General features: G+C 35.6%; 1 protein-coding gene across 2 annotated transcripts in view; it reads right to left on the bottom strand.

Moving 5' to 3' along the window:
* The window catches only part of LOC111366318 (calcium-transporting ATPase 8, plasma membrane-type-like), a 39,735-nt gene extending 19,469 nt beyond the window's left edge, over positions 1–20,266 (bottom strand). The window contains exons 1-11 of one of the 2 annotated variants that reach the window (XM_022987055.1): positions 19,798–20,266; positions 13,994–14,110; positions 13,876–13,915; positions 13,123–13,247; positions 12,866–12,997; positions 12,663–12,752; positions 5,966–6,035; positions 943–1,013; positions 779–862; positions 604–681; positions 453–524 (exon numbers count right to left, since the gene is read on the bottom strand). In XM_022987055.1, coding sequence (XP_022842823.1) covers positions 453–524; positions 604–681; positions 779–862; positions 943–1,013; positions 5,966–6,035; positions 12,663–12,752; positions 12,866–12,997; positions 13,123–13,247; positions 13,876–13,915; positions 13,994–14,110; positions 19,798–19,974 — 1,056 coding nt within the window. In that variant the 5' untranslated portion in view covers positions 19,975–20,266. Of the gene's footprint in view, positions 1–452; positions 525–603; positions 682–778; positions 863–942; positions 1,014–1,092; positions 1,267–5,965; positions 6,036–12,662; positions 12,753–12,865; positions 12,998–13,122; positions 13,248–13,875; positions 13,916–13,993; positions 14,111–19,797 lie in introns of those variants that run through there. The other variant, XM_022987056.1, reaches the window with a different exon arrangement.
* Between the last annotated feature and the right edge of the window lie 424 nt (positions 20,267–20,690).

Below are 20,690 nucleotides of genomic sequence, written 5' to 3'. Positions count from 1 at the left end.
AGTCTGATGACGGAGCAGAAAGGAAGAAACCCACCAGTGACAGGAAGAGGAAAGACAAGTCACAGGCGCAGAGAATCACAAACCCAAATGTCGAAATCAACATGTGATGCTAATGACTCCAAAAGGAGATCTGGCTACAATTAACACCATCGACCACAGATAATGCCGTCGAAAACACGTAGGCCAGACGATGACTACAAAGGATAGAGAATCGAGCACGCACGAGTAAGACGATCTGATACCATAGCACTTTTTGCTGAATAATCTTTCTAGTGTGTTGCTTTTCCTTTATAGTACAAAGCTAATTAAGGATACAAGTTATATAAAGGAAACTAGCTATTATTCACAAGGAAAGTAGTAACTAATAATAAACTTCCTCTAATTGTGCATTTGAAAAATAGAATTCCATTTTTAATCAAGTCAAAGTTGATGAAAGAGCAACAGAATATTACCAGCATGGTACCATAACCATCAGCAACCTTGCATCCAGACATAAGAAATGGTGCCTTTGGATCCTTGCGAACCTGCAGAACCATGATGGTAAACAAGGATATGGGTATGATAACTACCAAATTATACAGTAGATTGCCTACTAAGGCTTACAATTTTGCTCTCCCCAGTCATACTTGATTCATCAATCGCAAGGGAATGACCAGTGATTAGAATTCCATCTGCAGGGACCTGTTAACATATTCAGGAACAAGTAAAGAAGATTATAAGTAACATTGATAGAAAGGTGGCTTCATTTTGAATGAGAGAAAGAGGTCTTCTCATTCACCTGATCACCAATTTTGAGAGGCACAACATCACCAACAACTATATCAAAAATAGAAACCTTAATTCTCCTCCCAACCCTAATGACCTGTATAGAATTACAGAAAATGTGAGGAAAAAAAGCAGAAGGGAAGGAAAAGGAACCAATCCAAAGTGTATAATACCTACCTCCATGTGTATATTTTGCTTCTCTTCATTTAAATTTTGGAATTGGAGAGATTGTCGATAATCGCTTAGAGCTGCAATAGGTAAAAGTAAGTACACATCTCATAACTGCCTGAAGTTGACAATGCCCAAAGGAACAAGCATAACACTAACCCAAGAAGTCACAAAACATGAATTTCAGAGAGAATAAACACAAGGGCAGACAACATCTATACAGTGACTTGAAATCTCAAGTCCACCAGCTCACTCAACGTCATGATACAAATTCCTCTTAATCGAAATTCCACAAAGTAAGAATGGAGAATGACAATTGTGTTCAACCACTGGGCGAACAATAAAAGAGTTAATTGCATTAGCATATATGATGTAAGATAAATAAGAAAACAGTAAGAAAGAGGGAAGAATAAAAAAGAATGGGGGAGAAACTGGAGAAGAAACAGAAATTCAGGGAAAGGAGAGGAAGGAGACGCCAAAAACCAATCTCAATTCATCATAATCATCAAACTTCTCAATTACATGGCAAACTAAATTTAAATAATCAAAACAAAACCCTACTTAGAATGGACTTGGGCCAATACAAGCCCAATTACATTAATAAGAATCTAAAATATAAATAAAGTCCAATTAAAAATAAATAAAAAGTAGATATCCTCATCAACTCTCTCGAGGTTGGAGAAAACTCGACCATGTCGAATGGATAGATCACAAAACCGCAGTAAAGCTAATACTTCAAATGCTTCAAGTTATGCCTCGGAGGACGATCTTCCTGACGAGCCAAATATCGAAAATCAACAAATGATGACAATACCCTATGCAAATTATCCCCAAGCATAAGATCTGACCAAGATGAACCAAGCAACGAAAGATCTCGCTGACTCCTATAAAGTTCTAATGAATCTAGATCACGCTATTGAAGTCTCTTTATGGGATCCATGTACCATCAAAATCAAGTCGATCTATCCACTGAAAAAGAAAGCACTGAACCCTGTTTAGTTCTCCTTCTTTCCTCATTAAAATGAAAAATATGACCATTATCCATCACATCAAGCCACCAAATTTGACTTTCTATTTCTTGTGTGAGGCCCATAACGACTATATTTTTCATTCTCATTCTTCCAAAAATGAAAAACAAGCGAGGACTGAATCTCTCTATCATTGGTCAACACAATCTGATCATTTAAAATAACATCAATATTATCTTTGTGCGCTGTGATAGATGGCATGGAAGTAGACGTAGTAAAAGATTCAATGTAGGAATTCCCATGTAGAGGTGGAAAATGAACATTAGAGGGGTTAAAATAGTCGTTGTAAGCAACGAAGTCCTTAACAATTAAAATAGAGTGGTGGCCAAAATGTGATAAAAGATCAATGACGCATGCATTTGAACCAACATGCTTTAAAATTTCATAAAGACCAGCACTACAAGCTTGCAATATAACATAATCCCCAATATTAAATTCAAAATTTTGCTTATGCAAATTAGCTTGAAGTTGATATAATGCATTACTTGCTTCAAATTGTTTATTGATCTCAATATGCAAGTCATGAAAATGACGTAAAAATGCTAACGTACACATACTAGTATGTGAGGACATTGGAATGAAGTCTAAAGGTTTGCTAGACTTATAACCATGAATAACTTCGACGGAACTCGTACCTATAAACCGATTCACAAAATTGTTATATGCAATTTGAATTGTTGGGAAGATCAAATCTCAATTCCCAATATTTTCCTTGAAAATGGAATGATTGCCAATCATCAGGACTGCTGGGTTGGATAAAGTTAGGACACACAATATTTGACTGAGAGGTATCAAGAGGAAAGGATACAACCCCTCGACACAAAGATTTGGGAGAAGTGTGACCAAAGTCCTTACAATTGAAACACTGCAAGTGAGAAGAAATCATTGGAGTTTCAAAATCTTGACCCTTATTTTCTAAAAAAGGAGGAGCATTAGATGGAGGAGGTCCTAGAAGAGACTTAACAGGAGGCGGCGTCGATATGGGAGGAACATTAGACGGAGAAGGCTCTATGATAGACTATGACGAGGTGGCACTAATGAGACGAGTGAACGATGGTGACTACGCTTTTCATACGGAGCGCTAATAAGTAACTCGTAGTCCCGAGCTAAAGAGTAAACGTGATCAAGAGTAGTGACACCGCCAAAGAAAAGCTCATGCCTAAGTTCATCTCTTAGACCTTGTATAAATCTACTCAAAGTTAGAGCCTCATTCTCAACAACATGACATTTCATTCGAAATTCCTCAAATTGAGCAATATACTCAGTTATTAGCCGATTTCCTTTTGTAAAGGTGTTCCATTGTGTAAAAATTTCACGATTGAAGCAACCATTGAAAGTAGGAGTATCTAATTTAATGTCTCTAAAAAAAGCTCCTTGTAACGAGGAAGAAAATGAATACCATGACGACCATGGCCTCGTTATCACGAACCTGATCTCTATCCCTACAATCGTGTTGAAAATATTTTTGATCACCTTGTCGACGACGATATTATCTATTGTGGAACACTTCAAAATTATTAACATCGTCAAATGAGAGATCTGCTTAAAGTTGTTTAGACTAGCAGCTAGATCTCTACTCTTTTCACGAGTAGTAATCTCAATTTGGACAGTTGCTAATTGAATTTTTAAGTGTTGCTGACTAGTAGTAAGTTGAGCTAATTGTCTAGTGAGTGCATCAAATTGTGAAGGGTCCATGTTTAGGTACTGAAACTAGAAGCGATAAGACAACCAATCGACCACTAGGCATGCACTGTATTAACAGCTAAATGATGTGCAATAGAGAGATCAATGAACAATAAGTGTAAGCAATAAAAAATAACTTCTTCAGCTTCTTTTTTTTTTTGGGGATTAAGCAATTCTAAATATTGCAAACTAATACTGTGGATACATGTAAAATAGCAAAGGAAAAACACCAGTCAAAGTCTCCAATCACGTTGATAAGTGGAGAATAATAGGAAGTCAATTCGTTCAATAGTTACGATCAAGTGGGTTTTAAGGCTAAAATTATAAAGGTAACAGCAACAAAAAAACTTTAAATGATGCAATTTTAAAATGAAGTAGTAGTATAAACCAACAATAAATAGAGACCAGGGACTCCCTCTTTGTCCAATTGCAAAGGCGGTGCCCATGGAAGCTTGAAGTTGTCGGCGATGTACTCACGAGATCTCAGTCCAATCGATAGTGATGCGATCAATATTACTATTCCAATTCACACATATGGATGGCTTCAATAGTCAGTGCACTAACATGGTTCTCGACTTGTCCCGATCCCAGAATGTCAATTGATATTGTCACCCGTAATTCAATGCATAGCAAGTAGTAAAATCTGACAAGTTGTTGAATGTGTATCGGGTATTGTAAGTGTGGTGTTGCAGCAGTGTAAGCAGACGTAAAGAAGGAGGCTCCATTGGAAAGCGTTTGGAGTTATGGGCAGCGTCCAATTGATGGTGTAGGTTCTGCCGACGGCGGAGGCAGGAGCGGCGATGACGCCTGGGAGGCGATTAGATTGGCGGTGGGTGTCACAGTGGCAAAGAAGTGTTAGAGGTTGCAGACTGAAATTTTAGGTAATAGAAACGCTGGTGATAGCAATTGGGCCTGTGATGTTGAGGATGATGTGATGGAGCCTGTAACGAAGTACCGAAGGCAGGGAGTCGAATTAAGATTAGAGGAGATGAAGTTGAAGACCGGGTGGGTTGTGGGCACAGTGAGCGGTTTGAGCGAAGGTGGGTGATGTTGAGAGTTGCAGGTTACGTTGGTGTCGCCAGCGTGGGTAGCATTGGTGGGAGTAGTGGCCAACTGGGTGCCAGCAGGGAGCGATTTGTCTGGTGTGTGGAGATGTTGGTTTGCTGGGTTATTGACGGGGAAGATGCTGTTTAGGTATTGGGTTAATTGGGCGATGTAGAAAATGGGTGTGGGCTGGATTAATGTTGTATGCATTTGGGCTTTGGTGAGTGATATCATATTTGGGCTTAGGTGTGATATTGGGCCGTGGAGAGTTGGAAATAGGCGAAGATGGAATTGGTAGTGGGAAATTGACACTAACGTTTATGGACCCACAATTACTGGGTTTAGGCTATTTGTGATATAGGGATGGATATTGGGCTTGGAGATTTGTGGATAATTGGATGGGAGCTGATTGGGTTTGGTTTAGACTTGGCATTCTAGGGCTTGTATAGCAGCACTTGCTTGGCAAAGAATGCGACTCAACCTTTTTTTTTTTTTTTTTTTTTTTTTTTTTGCAGAAACTGATGAAAATACTAAAACTGAATTTTTTGAATGTGAACAATACAATGAACAGTAACACTTTTTTTTCACTCTTTTTTTACTAAGAGAGAAACTAGAAAAAGAAGAAATTGCTGCCACAACAAACTCTTTCTTTGTGTTACTCTAGGGTTTTAGAGAAACAAATCAATGATTCGCAATCATGGACATGGCGAGTGCGTGATTTTGTGAAAGATGGGTGAAAAATTTTCTAGAAATTAATTGAAGGAGATTTCATGGATCAGATGAATAAATACCACACAAGTTTAGCTCTAATGCCAAATTTGATGCAGGATAAATAAGAAAATAGCAAGAAAAATCGAAAAGAATGGGGGGGGACTATAGAAGAAGCAGAAATTCAGGGAAAAGGAGAGGAAGGACACACCAAAAAATCTCAATTCATCATAGTCATCAAATTGTCTCAATTACATGACAAACTAGGTTTAAATAATCAAAATAAAACTCTACCTAGAACGGGCTTGGGTCAATACAAGCCCAATTACATAAATAAGAATCTAAAACATACATAAAGTCCAATTAAAAATAAATAAAAAGCAGATGTCGTCATCAATATACCTCCAATGTATTGCACTTCTTGTCACATAGAACTTTAACATTGGTAAAGTAGTCATAGTGAGACGAGGTCAAGAGCATCCCACAGTAAAGCACTATCATAAAAACATGCAAGCATACTGAAACGGCACAAAAGTAGAAGGCTAGAAATCCTACATTCGTTAGTATACCTGTGAAAACAATGACAATAAGTACAGCCAAGGCAATGCTTCCCCCATCATACCAACCTTCTTTTATACCCTAAAGAAGAGAATAAACGTGAGTTGGAACAAAAACAAAACAATAAAAAGATGCAAAACATCTATGCATCTCTCTCTATATATTTACAAATTTGATTAATTGCTTAAAATGATAAATTGAAATGTAATCTTCATGTATCACATACACTCTGCACCATCATATATTTTTATCACATTACAGATTTGTGCTTAGCAACCTATCTGTTGAAATATGTTGTATATTAGCTGTTTATAAATTACTGATTTGATTGAGGTATTTTAGTAGTAGAATCAGGTTTTATTTAGGTTAAATACAAATCCCTTATTCTATGGGATTAGTTGCTGATTTTTGGGACTAAATTTCCTCTAATTATTGTAATTCTCCTCTATTTAAAGAGGATCATTGTCTAATTCAATTATCAATCAAAAATAATTATTTTCTCAACTTCTTTTATGGTATCAGAGCTGGTTCTTCTCAACCAGCTTTAATGGCTACTCCGGCCATAAGCAGTGGCGAACCAGCAGGAGCTTCCGATAGTCTCTCCGACACGGCAAACTCGATGGCTCAAGCGACTCATTATAGCCCAACCGATTCTCACTCTCTGCAGATTACTCCAACGAAATTAAATGTAGCCAATTTCGTGGAGTGGTCTTAATCTGTCGTGCTGGTTATTGATGGAAAGCGAAGGCTCGATCACATCACAGGTGAAGCAAAGGCTCTGGAAGAAAAAACAGCCGATTACAAGAAATGTAGGTCTGCAAACTCAATGGTGAAGGCATGGCTGATCAATTCTACGGAACCCACGATCGGTCGAACCTATCTCTACTACAAAACGGCAAAGGAAATATGGGACGCAGTGGCTGAAACATATTCTGACCTTGGAAATTCAGCACAAATCTTCAAACTCAAATCTGCCATTAGAGAAAAAAAAAAACAGGGTGATAATTCTGTTACTAAATATTATAATGATCTATTGATTTTATGGCAAGATTTAGATCTGTTTCAGGATTATCGTTGGAAATGCAGTGAAGATAGTGTGAAATTCAAGCAAATGTTAAACAAAGAGAGGTTGTTTGATTTTTTATATGGCCTCAACAAAGATTTGGATGAAGTGAGGGTTAGAATCCTCAGATCAAAGCCATTACCTGATGTCAAATAAGCCTTTGCAGAAGTTAGACATGAGGAGAGTAGAAAAAGGGTAATGATGGGAAGACCCAAAGAAATCACCACAACGGATCTGTCCAATGCTGAATCAGCATTATTTACAAGCTGAAAAAATAATTTTCTGAACAACAATGGACCTTCCCGAGACAAAAAAAAAGGGGAGAGGCCATGGTGTGATCATTGTCAACTTCATGGGCACACTCGAGAGACATGTTGGGAGATACATGGTAAACCACAAAATTGGAAGCCATCAGGAAAAAGTTGGACACATAAAAAGCCAGGAGTAGGCCGTGGTTTCTCAGCCACTTTTGAGGAGGATAAGAATACTGCAGGAGCTGGACAAAACCTTAGTTTCAGCAAAGAACAACTTGAGCAGTTGCAAGCTATTCTTGCACACAATGCAACAAACTCCAGCCCATCAAATCCCACTGCCTCTGTAGCTCAGAAAGGTAATATTTGTTCTGCTTTATCTACAATTTCAACCAACCAAAGTTCTTGGATCATCGATTCAGGAGCTTCGGACCATATGACAAGCTAACATACATTATTTTCCACTTATAAGCCATGCTGCAGCAGTCAAAAAATAAAAATTGCCGATGGATCCCTATCACCAATTGCTCGAACGGGAACCATTCAAATATCCAAAGAAATAATCCTCCACTCTGTCCTCCATGTCCCAAACATTACCCGCAACCTTCTTTTAATTAGCAAATTGACTAGAGACTCAAATTGTATTGCTCAGTTTACATCTTATGGCTGTAAGTTTCAGGATTTACCTTCGGCGAGGATGATTGGCAGTGCTAAGGAGTGTGATGGGCTATACATCTTTGAGGATAGCCAGCAAGTAACGTGCAAACAAACTCAAGCTTTGACTAGTGAATTATTTTATGCTTCCAATAAAATTATGTTGTGGCATAATAGACTAGGACATCCTAGTTTCCATTATTTAAAGAAATTGTTCCCTTCCTTATTTACCAATAAAAATGTCGACGACTTTTCGTGTGAAACTTGTCAATATGCTAAGCATACTCGTGTCTCTTATCCCATCCAACCATATAAAAATTCTAAACCTTTTTCATTAATCCATAGTGACATCTGGGGTCTATCACGGATAACAAACATTTCTGGGTCCCGATGGTTTATCACTTTTATCAATGATCATACACGTGTGTATTAGGTATTCCTTCTAAAAGAAAAATCAGATGTTACCACTGTTTTTCAAAAGTTTTATGCCATGGTTGAAACCCAATTTCAAACCAAAATACAAATCCTTCGTACTGACAATGGTCGTGAGTACTTTAACTCTACATTAAGTCCATATCTCATAACCAAAGGCATAATTCACCAAAGCTCTTACGTTAATACACCCCAACAAAATGGTATTGCCGAAAGAAAAAATCGTCACCTCTTAAAAATATCTCGAGCCATTATGTTTACTAATTATGTTCCCAAACAATTTTGGGGTGAAGCAGTTCTCACAGCTTCTGCGTCATACTTGACAAATCGGCTCCCTTCTCGTGTCCTTAACTACCAAACTCCTATCCAAATTTTCCTAAAAACTTATCCCCACACACGTTTCCTCACTTTTCTTCGTCTACGCACTTTTGGTGTTCAGCATTTGTGCATAACACAAGCCCCACCAACAACAAACTCGATCCCAGGGCCACTAAGTGTATTTTTATTGGCTACTCTCCAACCCAAAAGGGGTACAAGTGTTATAATCCTCAAACAAAAAAAAACGTGTCTTTTGATGTAACATTCTTTGAGGATCAATCCTACTATCCCAAATCTGCCCTTCAAGGGGAGAATACGAATAAAGAGCAACTTTGGGATATGACAACTTCACTACCTTCTAATTTACAATCCACCGAGTTCACTAAGTCAAGTTTCACGGAACCAAATTTGATACTTCCTCTACCTATCCAGCCTGTCGATTCTGCCGAACCCATTCAACCACTTCCCATTCAATTTGTACCTAGTCCTACTAGACCTCTACCTAATAATTTGGAAATAAGGAGAGATTCACTTGAGCAAAAGAAATCTGAGTTGCGTGTTTACACTCGACGAGCAACTATACCTCATAATGTACAGGTCATTGCACCCTAAGATCACTGTCAAGAATCTGAACCAGAGGTAAACACTCAGTCATTTGATGTAGAGACACATGACTTGGACTTGCCTATTGCTCTTCGGAAAGGTACTAGAATGCGCACTCAACATCCCTTAGCAAACTTTATATCTTATGGTCATCTGTCCTCGAGTTTTCGAGCCCTCACAGAAAAAATATCAGCTATCAAGTTGCCAAGAGATATTCATGAAGCTCTCCAGGTACCCGAGTGGAAAAAGGTTGTCCTTGAAGAAATGCAGGCCTTACAAAAAAAGAAACTTGGGAAGTGGTAGAACTACCAAAAGAGAAGAGTCCAGTGGGCTGTAAGTGGGTCTTTACCATAAAATACAATTCAGATGGGACAGTTGAAAGACATAAGGCAAGGTTGGTTGCAAAAGGTTTTACTCAAACACATGGAGTAGACTATATGAAACTTTTGCACCAATGGCAAAGCTCAACTCCATCAGAATTCTTCTATCTCTTGCAGCTAATCTTGACTGGCCTCTTCATCAGATGAATGTAAAAAATGCATTCCTTAATGGAGTCTTAGAGGAAGAGGTATTCATGGACCTACCACCAGGCTTTGAAGAAGGTTATGGAGGAAACAAAACATGTAGGTTGAAGAAGCCCCTTTATGGTCTGAAACAGTCATCAAGAGCCTGGTTTGAGCGATTCACAATGTCGATTAAAAGTAATGGATACACTCAAGGACAAGCGGATCACACACTCTTCTACAAACATACCTCGGATGGAAAGGTCACTATTTTAATAGTCTATGTTGATGACATCACTCTAACAGGAGATGATTATGCAGAACAAGAGAGATTGAAGAAGTTTCTAGCAAAGGAATTTGAAGTAAAAAACCTAGGACAAATGAGATATTTTCTAGGCATGGAGGTGTCCCGAACTAAACGAGGAAGTTCCATATCTCAACGAAAATATACATTAGATCTTCTCAAAGAAACAAGAATGTTGGGAAGCAAGCCTGCAGAGACACCCATTGAAGTAAATGGGAAGAAAAAAATTGAAGATGTCGGGGAACCAGTTGATCGAGGTCGGTATCAAAGATTAGTGGGGAAACTAATCTACCTCTCACATACTAGACTTGATATTGCATTTGCTGTAAGTGCTGTTAGTCAATTCATGCACTCTCCATCTGAAGTTCATCTTGAAGCAGTTTACAAGATCTTGAGGTACTTGAAGATGACACCTGGGAAAGGTTTATTTTTTGGGAAAAATAAACAACGTAGTGTTGAAGTTTTTACATATGCAAACTGGGCAGGTTCAATTGAAGATCGCAAATCAACATCTGGTTATTGCACTATGGTTTGAGAAAATTTGGTAACTTGGAGGAGTAAGAAACAAAACGTAGTGGCTCGAAGCAGTGCTGAGGTTGAATTCCGTGCATTAGCCCAAGGAACATGTGAGCTAATATGGATCAATCGGCTTCTAGGAGAGTTAAAATTGTCAGGTTTTGTTCCTATGAAACTCTACTATGATAACCAAGCTGCAATAAGTATTGCGCATAATCCAGTTCATCATGATCGTACAAAGCATGTAGAAGTTGATAGACACTTCATCAAAGAGAAGATTGAAGGGGGAGTCATTTGCATGATCTATGTCCCGACATCTCAACAAGTAGCTGATATCCTTACTAAAGGATTATCAAGACCAAGTTTTGAAAATTTCACAACCAAACTGGGAATGATTAACATTTAATCACCAGCTTGAGGGGGAGTGTTGAAATATGTTGTATATTAGCTGTTTATAAATTACTGATTTGATTGAGGTATTTTAGGAGTAGAATCAGGTTTTATTTATGTTAAATACAAATCCCTTATTCTATGGGATTAGTTACTGATTTGTAGGGACTAAATTTCCGCTAATTATTGTAATTCTCCTCTATTTAAAGAGGATCATTGTCTAATTCAATTATCAATCAACAATAATTATTAAAATGTGTAGTTGAAAATTAAGTTTGACCATTTATAAATAAATTATAAATTTGTCAAATGGAGGCTAAACAAATAATCAATTATAGAACATGTTATACTTCTCAAAAGGCAAGGAAAAGGAAAAGATAGCATATTTCATGTGACATTGTCTGGTTACAATGTTTAGCAAAAACACATGCAAATAGCCCCTTTTCCTTTTGGGACAAAATTTCTGTCTGTGTAAGAAAAACAATGAATTACGAACTATTCAGTACTTTTGAATACCAAACAATTCGCCAAAATTGAAAAATTAACAATACCATATTAGATTGATTCAACCAAGCCTACAGATTTAAATCAAACACAAAAGATTTCATATATAAATAGAAGTAGAATGGCATCTTCCAATCAGCAATCAAATTGCTTTTCTACAAAAAATGTCCAGGTGAAAAACTAATTCTCATCGATAAGAAAAGGCTCACAGTTGAAGAAGCGCAGTCAAACAATTAGATGCTGCAAGGTACACAAGCAGTGTGACATGTAATTTTTATAAATTGTATGAAACGAAAGTATACTTCTCACTCGGGAGTGTATAACTTGTTAAAGAACAATCAAAGATTAAGAAAAGAAAGGTGTTTAAGAAAAGAAGAATTGAGGGCAACGAGAAATCAATGTTTATTCTTATAATCAAGTTGTCTGTTACATTGAATAAGCCTCTTTATTTATAGAGCAAATAAGCTTTAAAAATTAAAAAGGAGATAAAATTTTGATAAAATATAGTTGTATGGAAATATCAAAATTAATCTAATATAATCTAATCTGACTAAATATAAATTAAATCAAACTCTATTTTTAAAATTTTAATTAAAATCTATCTATATCTATTTTCTTACCTTGATCTTAATCAAGCAAATTGACGCAAGAACATATAACTTGTTAAAGAACAATCAAAGATTAAGAAAAGAAAGGGGTTCAAGAAGAGAAGAATTGAAGGCAAACAGAAATCAATCTTTATTCATATATAATCAGGTTGTCTATTACATTAAATTAGTCCCTCTATCAAATAAACTAAAAGAGTTAGAAAGGAAACCCATCCAAGCCCTAGGACCACGTCCATACATAAAAACCTTAGAACAGCAAAAAACAAAGAAAAACAATTCATCTCTGCAGCAACTAGTCTTTTCTTATCATTCTTAGTTAGTTTCATAAATAATAATAATAAGAAAAAGCAGAGAGACAGAAAAAAGAAAAGGAAAAAAAGTGGAAAAATAAAAATATAAAAACTAATCTAATCTAGCTAAATATACTTTATATCAAACTCTATTTTAAAATCTTAATTAAAATCTATCTGTATCTTTATTCTTATCTTGATCTCCATCAACTTTTCTCAGGTATGCAATCAAAATTTAATAAATAGGCTCTATTGTCACCTTCTGACCTTACCTCAGTCTTTATGCCCAGTGCCAAAGAAGCAGCTGCAGCAACCATCAAGATAATTAGAGTTGTGTCTCGACAAGCCTCCCAGAGAAACCTCTTTAGATAAATGAAGAAAATAAAATAATTTCACATATTTATTCATGAGAGAATGTTTGCCAGTAAAGACAATGAACAATTACAGCTCCAAATTTGGGACTTTCAATACTCACCCAAAAACTCCTGCCTTTTTTCCTAGGATATGTGTTTGATCCAAAAGCTTTTGTTCTGCTTATGAGATCAGTATTGTTTGCAGGTACACCTTTGTCCAAATGCGATTTTACTTTACCAGCGACTCCTTTGACCTGATGCCAAGGACAAAGGGGAAAAATAAAAAGAAGTCGAGACATGTGTGAGTAATAATGACAAGAATATTGCAGTTTTGCATAAGAAAAGAGAACAAAGATAAAATGTGAGACAGTGGACTTGCCCCTCCATATTGCTCCAGCAGAGAAAGATCGTGCTCCCGGGATATTGAAACTAGCTCCTCTAAGCTAACATCAAAATCGCTAACATGGCCCTGTATTGAAGGCAGTTTCTTCGGCACTCCTGGCTCTAAAATGCAGAAATGTATCTTTAGTTCTAATAATCAAACAAAAAACCAATAACGTTCTTTGTCGGCCTAGAGATCATACTATGAGCCTATTTGAGCCCCATTTTTTGTCCAAAATCTATTTTGGAATAGTATTTTGATGGAGAATGTACGGTTAAAAAATAAGGAAAAATTTGGGTTTGTATGTAATATTATTCAATTGAAGAATGTGCAATTGAAAATAAGAGAGGAGGGACCAAACAAGGACTGTAAATCAAATATCAAGATTAAAGCATGATGGGAAATGTCAAATGAATAATAATTTAAACAAATAAGCAAACTTGCAGGTTGTATATAAGTTAATATAAACTTGAAGAAGAAAACAACAACTATGAAAAAAGCCATAGACATTTTCGTCTCACAGTTTAGAGTGTCACAGCTTGCAGTTACTAGCTTAAACACGAAATATAAGAATAACAATGAAGATGGTGATTTATCACATTGTTAAGAACATAATGCCAATATTCATAGGAGTACAGCGAAAAAATATGTGTTCTTCATTATAAGAAAAATCTGCCAATTGGTGCTATCTATTGAAATTTAACCTCTAGTCAATTCATTACATGCCATGGTACAAAGAATGAGAATTACCATTCACTCCTTCGCCAGCTGCTTGGAAGAGAACAGCAGCCTGTTGAAGCAAAATTGATTAAGAATTGATGACAAACTCAATAAACTTCCACCTAATAAAGAAAGAAGTATGGTTTACCCGAATGACTTGAGCATGCATTCTAATCTTAGCAATTAGTTGCTTCCTCTCTTCCTCCTTTTTCAAGTCCAACGTATACCGAAATCGGCGAGAAGCATTTAGCACGAGTGCAGCTTGCTAAGGAGAATACAATTAATTTAGATCAAAGATTGAACCTCTCCTTAGATAACCATATACATATACAAGCAATACTAAGTACTAACATATCAATATGCAGAGTGGTGCTATATGTGTAGAACAGATAGGGAGATGATTAACTACTTGTTCTTTCATTGTGATGCTGCTCGGTTGCTGTGAAACAATATTTTAATGTATGTACACATGGATTGGGTATTCCCGATGCGTATGGAAGATGTTTTCAAGGCATTGAGAAGAAAGTTTCGCAATAAGGATAATAAGCTTGTATGAGACCTTATTTGGAGTTGCATCGTATGATGTGTGTAAAGAGAAAGTTGTTGTTTTGATGATCAAATACGAACAACAGAGCAGATTAGAAAATTGCTTTATTTGACATTGCATACTTGATTTAATGTTGTAACTACTAGTTATATAGACAAGCTGCCCAATTTCATATTGTTCTTCACTGGAAGTGTATTATCTTTTGAATAATAAAATATGCGATTACCTTTTTTAAAAAAAATTAATGAGGCAAGGACTATGTAGTTTTTACGAATGGGGATATGAATTGAAACTCGAAAGATTTGATTCTCACAAAAGATGGAATAAAAATCATTCGATCATGAATTAATGGTCAGGAATAAGCAAATACGTTGCTATCTTTACATTGTGTTGAACTTCTGTTTTCATAACAGAATTGGATATCTTGGGACGACTCCTAATATTTGGAAAGATGCCAATTATTTGTTGAAAATACATGAACTTTCATTGAAGGCAATTTACTTCTCACTATCATGACAATTCCTTTTTGTAGGAATTTGATTTAAAATTGGTTAAAAACCATGGAAAAGTTTATTTAGTATGAACTTCGCCCAAGTATTCGGACACGATCAGATGATCAAATTACGAAAGAAAATAGACTAACTTGTTTTACTTGACCAATCATAGTATGTTTTAAATCTCAAAATTAATTCTAGATGAATGATATATTTTTTTCCAAAAATGGAAGAAAAATTGAATTTTGGCCGTACAAGATTGTTACAACCTAGCACCAAGCGAGCACCAAGTCTCTGCCTTTCACGCTCGAGCGACGAAGTAAGCGGCCAGTGATCAGCGTGAAAGGGTGCTTCCTTTCATGAAAAATGCTAAGTTTTGGGGTGTCTCTCAAACCACAACTCCTCAACCTCTATAAATTGGACTCCCTTGGTGGTCTAAAATCATAAATTACGATATCCATTGGTTTGTTAACAAGTGATTCAATTTCCTACAAAATTGAAAGTTCATTTGGCAAATTTGTGCCAAACTTATGGCTTACCATTTGGTTTCGATTGATTTAATTGATAGAGATGCCTAATTTTTCATTGATAGACAATGAACAAATGAAAGTGACTTTTCCTTTGTATACTTTGTAAGATGGCAGCACAAAATGAAAGTGTATTGACTTCCACATGATGTTGATAATCATTTTATATGATTTAAGGTGGAATATGTATTATGGATATTGTGTATTTGATAGATGAATTGAACTTTAAACGAGTTGATAAACTCTAAGTTCAAGTATAACTTAAAATTGTGGGATTATCATTGATGCTTGAGAACTTATATTAAAAGTTCAAGACTAGTGGAAACAACATTACTAGTTGTACATACATTCCTAATCGAGGAATTGTAGGGGTAATTTATTTAAAAATTATAAAATTTACATTCCCTATACTTTATAATCATAGAAAAATGTCTATGAAGGAGAAAAGGAAGGAAACTCTTATACTAATTTTAGAAGTTTAAGGATGGTTTATAAACGTGATGCACTCTAAGTTAAGGTAGATAAACGGGATGAAAATCGATTATTGCACTTGTATTGGATATGCCATAATAATTGTTGGAATATTTGAAGAATATTCATAAGTGGAACTATGTTGTAGTCAACAATGGTTCAATTGTAAATCGGTTACGTATGATTCGAAATCTACTAGTAAAAATGTTTGACTAGAGCAATAATGTGTTAGAAATCTTTCAACTCTACTGTTAATTGAAAGATGATAAAAGCTGTAGATAAAGCTAGTGAGAACCACATGGTTTCATTAGAGGATTTCTTTGTTGATGATATACTGAGTCACTTGTAATAGTAAGTCTAGACACATACGCCAGAAACAGAATACATCGAGCAGTTGATCTCATTAGTGCAAACTCGTGGATCCATTAAGAGGTTTACCAAGAGATAAAGTATACTACATATCGAAGGGAATGTGATTAAAGCCTGCTACGTAAGAGCCTTTGTAATGGTAACCTAACCTTGTTGACTAAAGATTCCAAGATCTTGATTCAATGGGACAACTAAGTTATACAGATTCCTTGAAGCACTTAGGAAATAATTCATACTCATTCCTATGGTAATTAAAGTGCTTTCTACAGAGTATTAAAAGGTTAAGTTACGTTTTTAATGATTCATATATCTTGATTGAATAAAGCAGGATAGGGCAAAATACTTCCAGTAGAAGGTCACATATGTAAGTGTAAAGTGTGGTTGCTTCTATGAGAATTGTTTGAAGCTAAAATTCTCTAAAACACTTATAAAACCCAAGAGTAGTTCAAGGCCAAAATGAACACAATCATGAGAACCGAAACGATGTAAGAAAGACATTGTGTTAGTATTGTTATCTTGGTTTACATCAATGGCTGAATGGTTCAAGACTTCGTATTCACCAATTAGCCAAGTAAATGCAATGGTATTTCACTAAGGACTGTTCAAAGCCAAAAGCTACCTCTCCTGATATAATGTTTTTCCGCTTATCTCTCTATTAATGTTTGCATAGTCATTCGCATTAATTTTCATTAATGTGGGAAATTGTTAGAATTTTGTATCAATTGATAATTTAAGGTGAAATCATTATGTGGTGAATGAAAAATTAAGCCAAATTTTAGTTGCTTAAATACGTGAATTGTTGGAAAATCGTATAGAATATTACGAAATATTCTAGAAACTATTTGGATGGAAAGGTGTCTTTCCATGTGAAATATCATGACTTTTGGTATGATTATTTTATAATAGGTGTCCTTTCATGTATAGAGATAAATTCCAAGAGATGCGTGTTTCGATATGGTTGTGACTTTTGAGACAAACATTTCCAATTATTATATATAGACCCCATTTGTTTGATTTTATTCATTCAATTCATAATTCCATATCATATATTTCATTTGTGTTGCATCGGCACTGTAGCTTTAGGGATGAGTGGCGTAAGTGGATCCAGTTATATATCTCATTTCGTTCTCAATTTTGGCCAATGGTACCCTTGAGGTTATTTTCAGAGCAGCAGAGGTTTGAGGTAAGGGGATCCATCGTCTCCATTGCTATTTGTTATTGTCATGGAGGCTTTCAATAGAATGTTTGAGAAAGCTATGGGCTAGAATTTGATAAGGGGCTTTACAGTTGGTCACTTGCAAGTGTTCCACTTGTTATTTGCAAATGATGCACTGATTTTATATAATGTAAATGATGAGCAATTCAGGAACTTGCATCATTTGCTCCTATACTTTAAGCCATGTCAAAATTGAAGATAAATCTTGCATAAATTTTAAATTTTTCCAATACGAGAGGTTGTCAATGTGGAGTTGGCTAATATATTGGATTGAACGATTGTGCAGTTGCCTATATCATATTTAGGGTTCCTTTAGGGATATGGTTTAAAAGTATACATATTTGGAAGGGTATTGTGGAAAGGGTGGAGAAAAGGTTAGCAAGGTAGAAGCATATGTAACTCTCGAATGGAGGCCATCTAACTCTCATTAAATCCACTCTCTCTAATCTCCCTACATATTTATTGTCATTGTTTTCGATTTCTATTGCAGTGGCAAATAGATTAGAGAGGATTCAAATGAAATTTCTTTGGTCAAGGTTGGGGGAGACGAGGAAACTTCATTTGGTTAATTGGGGAGTTGTTTGTCTCCTATGAGTATGAGAGCCTCGAATTGAAGAGCCTTGTTTTGTTTAATAAGGCATTATTAAGCAAGTGGTTGTGGCGATTTGGAGTGGAGAGGGAGAATTTTTGGAGAGAGATCATTGGGCAAAGTATTGTGTGATGGATGGATGTTGGTGCTCGGTGGAGGGTTGTCATTTTTATGGGATGAGTTCGTATAGGTATATCCAACGAGGATGGAATGCCTTTCAGGATATATTGAACTTTGTGATAGGGAATGGTAATAATATTATATTTTAGGATAATTGGTGGTGTGGAGAACAACAGCTAAAGGTAGGGTTTCCTTCCTTGCATTGCATTGCTCTGGTGCCTTCTGCTATGGTGAATGATGTATTAGCCATTCACAATGGGAGTTACAGCTAGAATATTATTTTGAGGAGGGATTTACGAGATTGAGATTGAGAATTGGATGATATTTTTTAAGTTTGCACTTATTTTAGATACCTTTTGAGATCTATGGAGAGTTCATTCCCCTAAAAATGGTGTGACAAAGCAAACTGCCTCCACGAGTGGCATTTTTATTATGGAGAGTTGCAAGGGGCAAGTGTTAGTGATGGAAAATCTTCAAAGAAAAGGTTTTTACGTAATCGAGTGGAGTTATATATATAAGAGAGATGGGGAGAGGAATAACTTGTTTATTCATTGTAATGGTATTCGTTGGTTGTAAAACAGTATTCTGGCTTCTCAACATATGGATTGGGTGTTGCCTAGGCATATAGAGTACGTGTTGCGAGCATGGAGGAAAAAATTTCGCAATAAAGATAGTAAACTTGTATGAAATCTTATCCCAAGAAGCATTCTATGGTGTTGTGGAGAGAAAGAAGCAGTCGCCGCTTTGAAAACCAAACATGGACGACGAAGTAGATCAAAAAATTGTTTTATCGAACTTTGTACACCTAGCTTAATGATTCGGCTATTAATCCTATAGAAGTCATTTTTTTATTTTCTTTTTGCTTAAATTGATAATACACTTTTTGTTTATTCTTTTTTTATTAATAAATTTATTTGATTCCCCTATCAAAAAAATCGTTTTATAATTATTCTATTTTTACATAATTACTGTTGAATTGAAATTATATGCAATTGTTTCAAATCATAAAATTTCATGCAATCGATCTATTATCCTTTTCTTTAATTAAGAATAATTTGTGTTCTTAGAAATTTTGTTAATTACGTGAAAAATTTTGAGTTATGTTCTTAGAAATTGATGGAAAAAAAATTTATTATTTTATTTGCGCCAAAATTAAATGATTGAGCCATGACTAGTGACTTTACAACAAATTTTGTGGACATCGTGATTCTTGAAAATGTTAATTAGATGGTAAGAAATATTATAATTTTTCGAGTATATAATGAATTTGCAAAATAAAAATTTTTTAAAAGTCTTTAATCAAAGTCTAAGAAGACTTTTATTAATTTTTAACAAATACTTAGAAGTCTAGTAACTAGGGAATTTTCCAAAAGTCAATGTTTATTTGAATGCGTCGTGATTTATAAAGACTTTTAAAAATCTATAAAAATCTCAATTAAATACACTTAGAATTTTTAAAATCCGGAAGTCTTTAAAAAATCTCAAATAAACAGCCCCTTAGTATTTTCTGTTCCAGTTCATTTTCTTATGCTTTTAAGAAAATAATAGAATCAAAATCAAGATAAACCAAAATTCAGTGGGAAAAAAAAAGAAATAAATTAATAATGAAACACACTTACTCTCCACCTCCGCAACCGATCCACCGGTGCACTTTTAGTTCGAACAATATCGAATGGTCCTGAACCTTCATCTTCCTCCTCCTCACCAAACTCTCGGCGACTGTTACCAGCCTCGAGGTCGTTACTGGTGCGTCTATATGGCGAGCTCTTGAAGTCCTCTCCACTCCCGTTGATCATTCTGAAGTCGCAGGAGAGATGACACTCCTTAACGAGCAAATAATCACTATTTCACTATTCCCTCACAATGCGAACTCAAACTACGGAATTTTTCGCCGCTCTTTTAGGTTATCTAGTGGCGATTGCACTGAGGAAACTACCAGGAAATTTCCATTTTTTTTTTCCTGGTTTAAAAATTCTTCTTCGATAGCGGTGGGTCAATACGGTGCAATAAATCACGGAATTATGAATTTATGGATTGGTTCACGTGGGAACTAGGTGGCTTTTCCATTTTGGTCCGTTTAACACTCATTTTTTTGTTGTAAGAATAATAATGAAAAATATAGTCGTTACGGAATTCACACAGGAGGTAGAAAGTCAAATATAGTGATTTAGGCTCCATTTGGGAAGGATTTTGAGAATTGATTTTTAGATTGTTAGGGGAAAAGTGAAGGCACCTGTGAACGAATAAGTCAAATTTTACGGTTGGAATAATAAAATAATAGTCAAAAAATTAATTTTTTGAGTGAAAAATCACTTCCAAACGGCTTTTTAATGTGATGAATAATGGTCATATTTTTTTTATTTTTATGGCCTAAGAAAGAAAATCGAACCGAGGTTTAACCTATCATTGAGAGCTACTTGGATTGGGGTTACAACCAGGATTACATAACATTATTTTGAGAACTGTGGTTGGCTAACATCGGACTTTAATTAATAAATAGCTTTTAGAGGGT

This window comes from Olea europaea, chromosome 17, assembly GCF_002742605.1.
Source record: "Olea europaea var. sylvestris chromosome 17, O_europaea_v1, whole genome shotgun sequence".
NCBI lineage: Eukaryota > Viridiplantae > Streptophyta > Magnoliopsida > Lamiales > Oleaceae > Olea > Olea europaea.
Note: the sequence above shows the minus strand (reverse complement) of the source record. Positions and strands in the feature narration are given on the sequence as shown.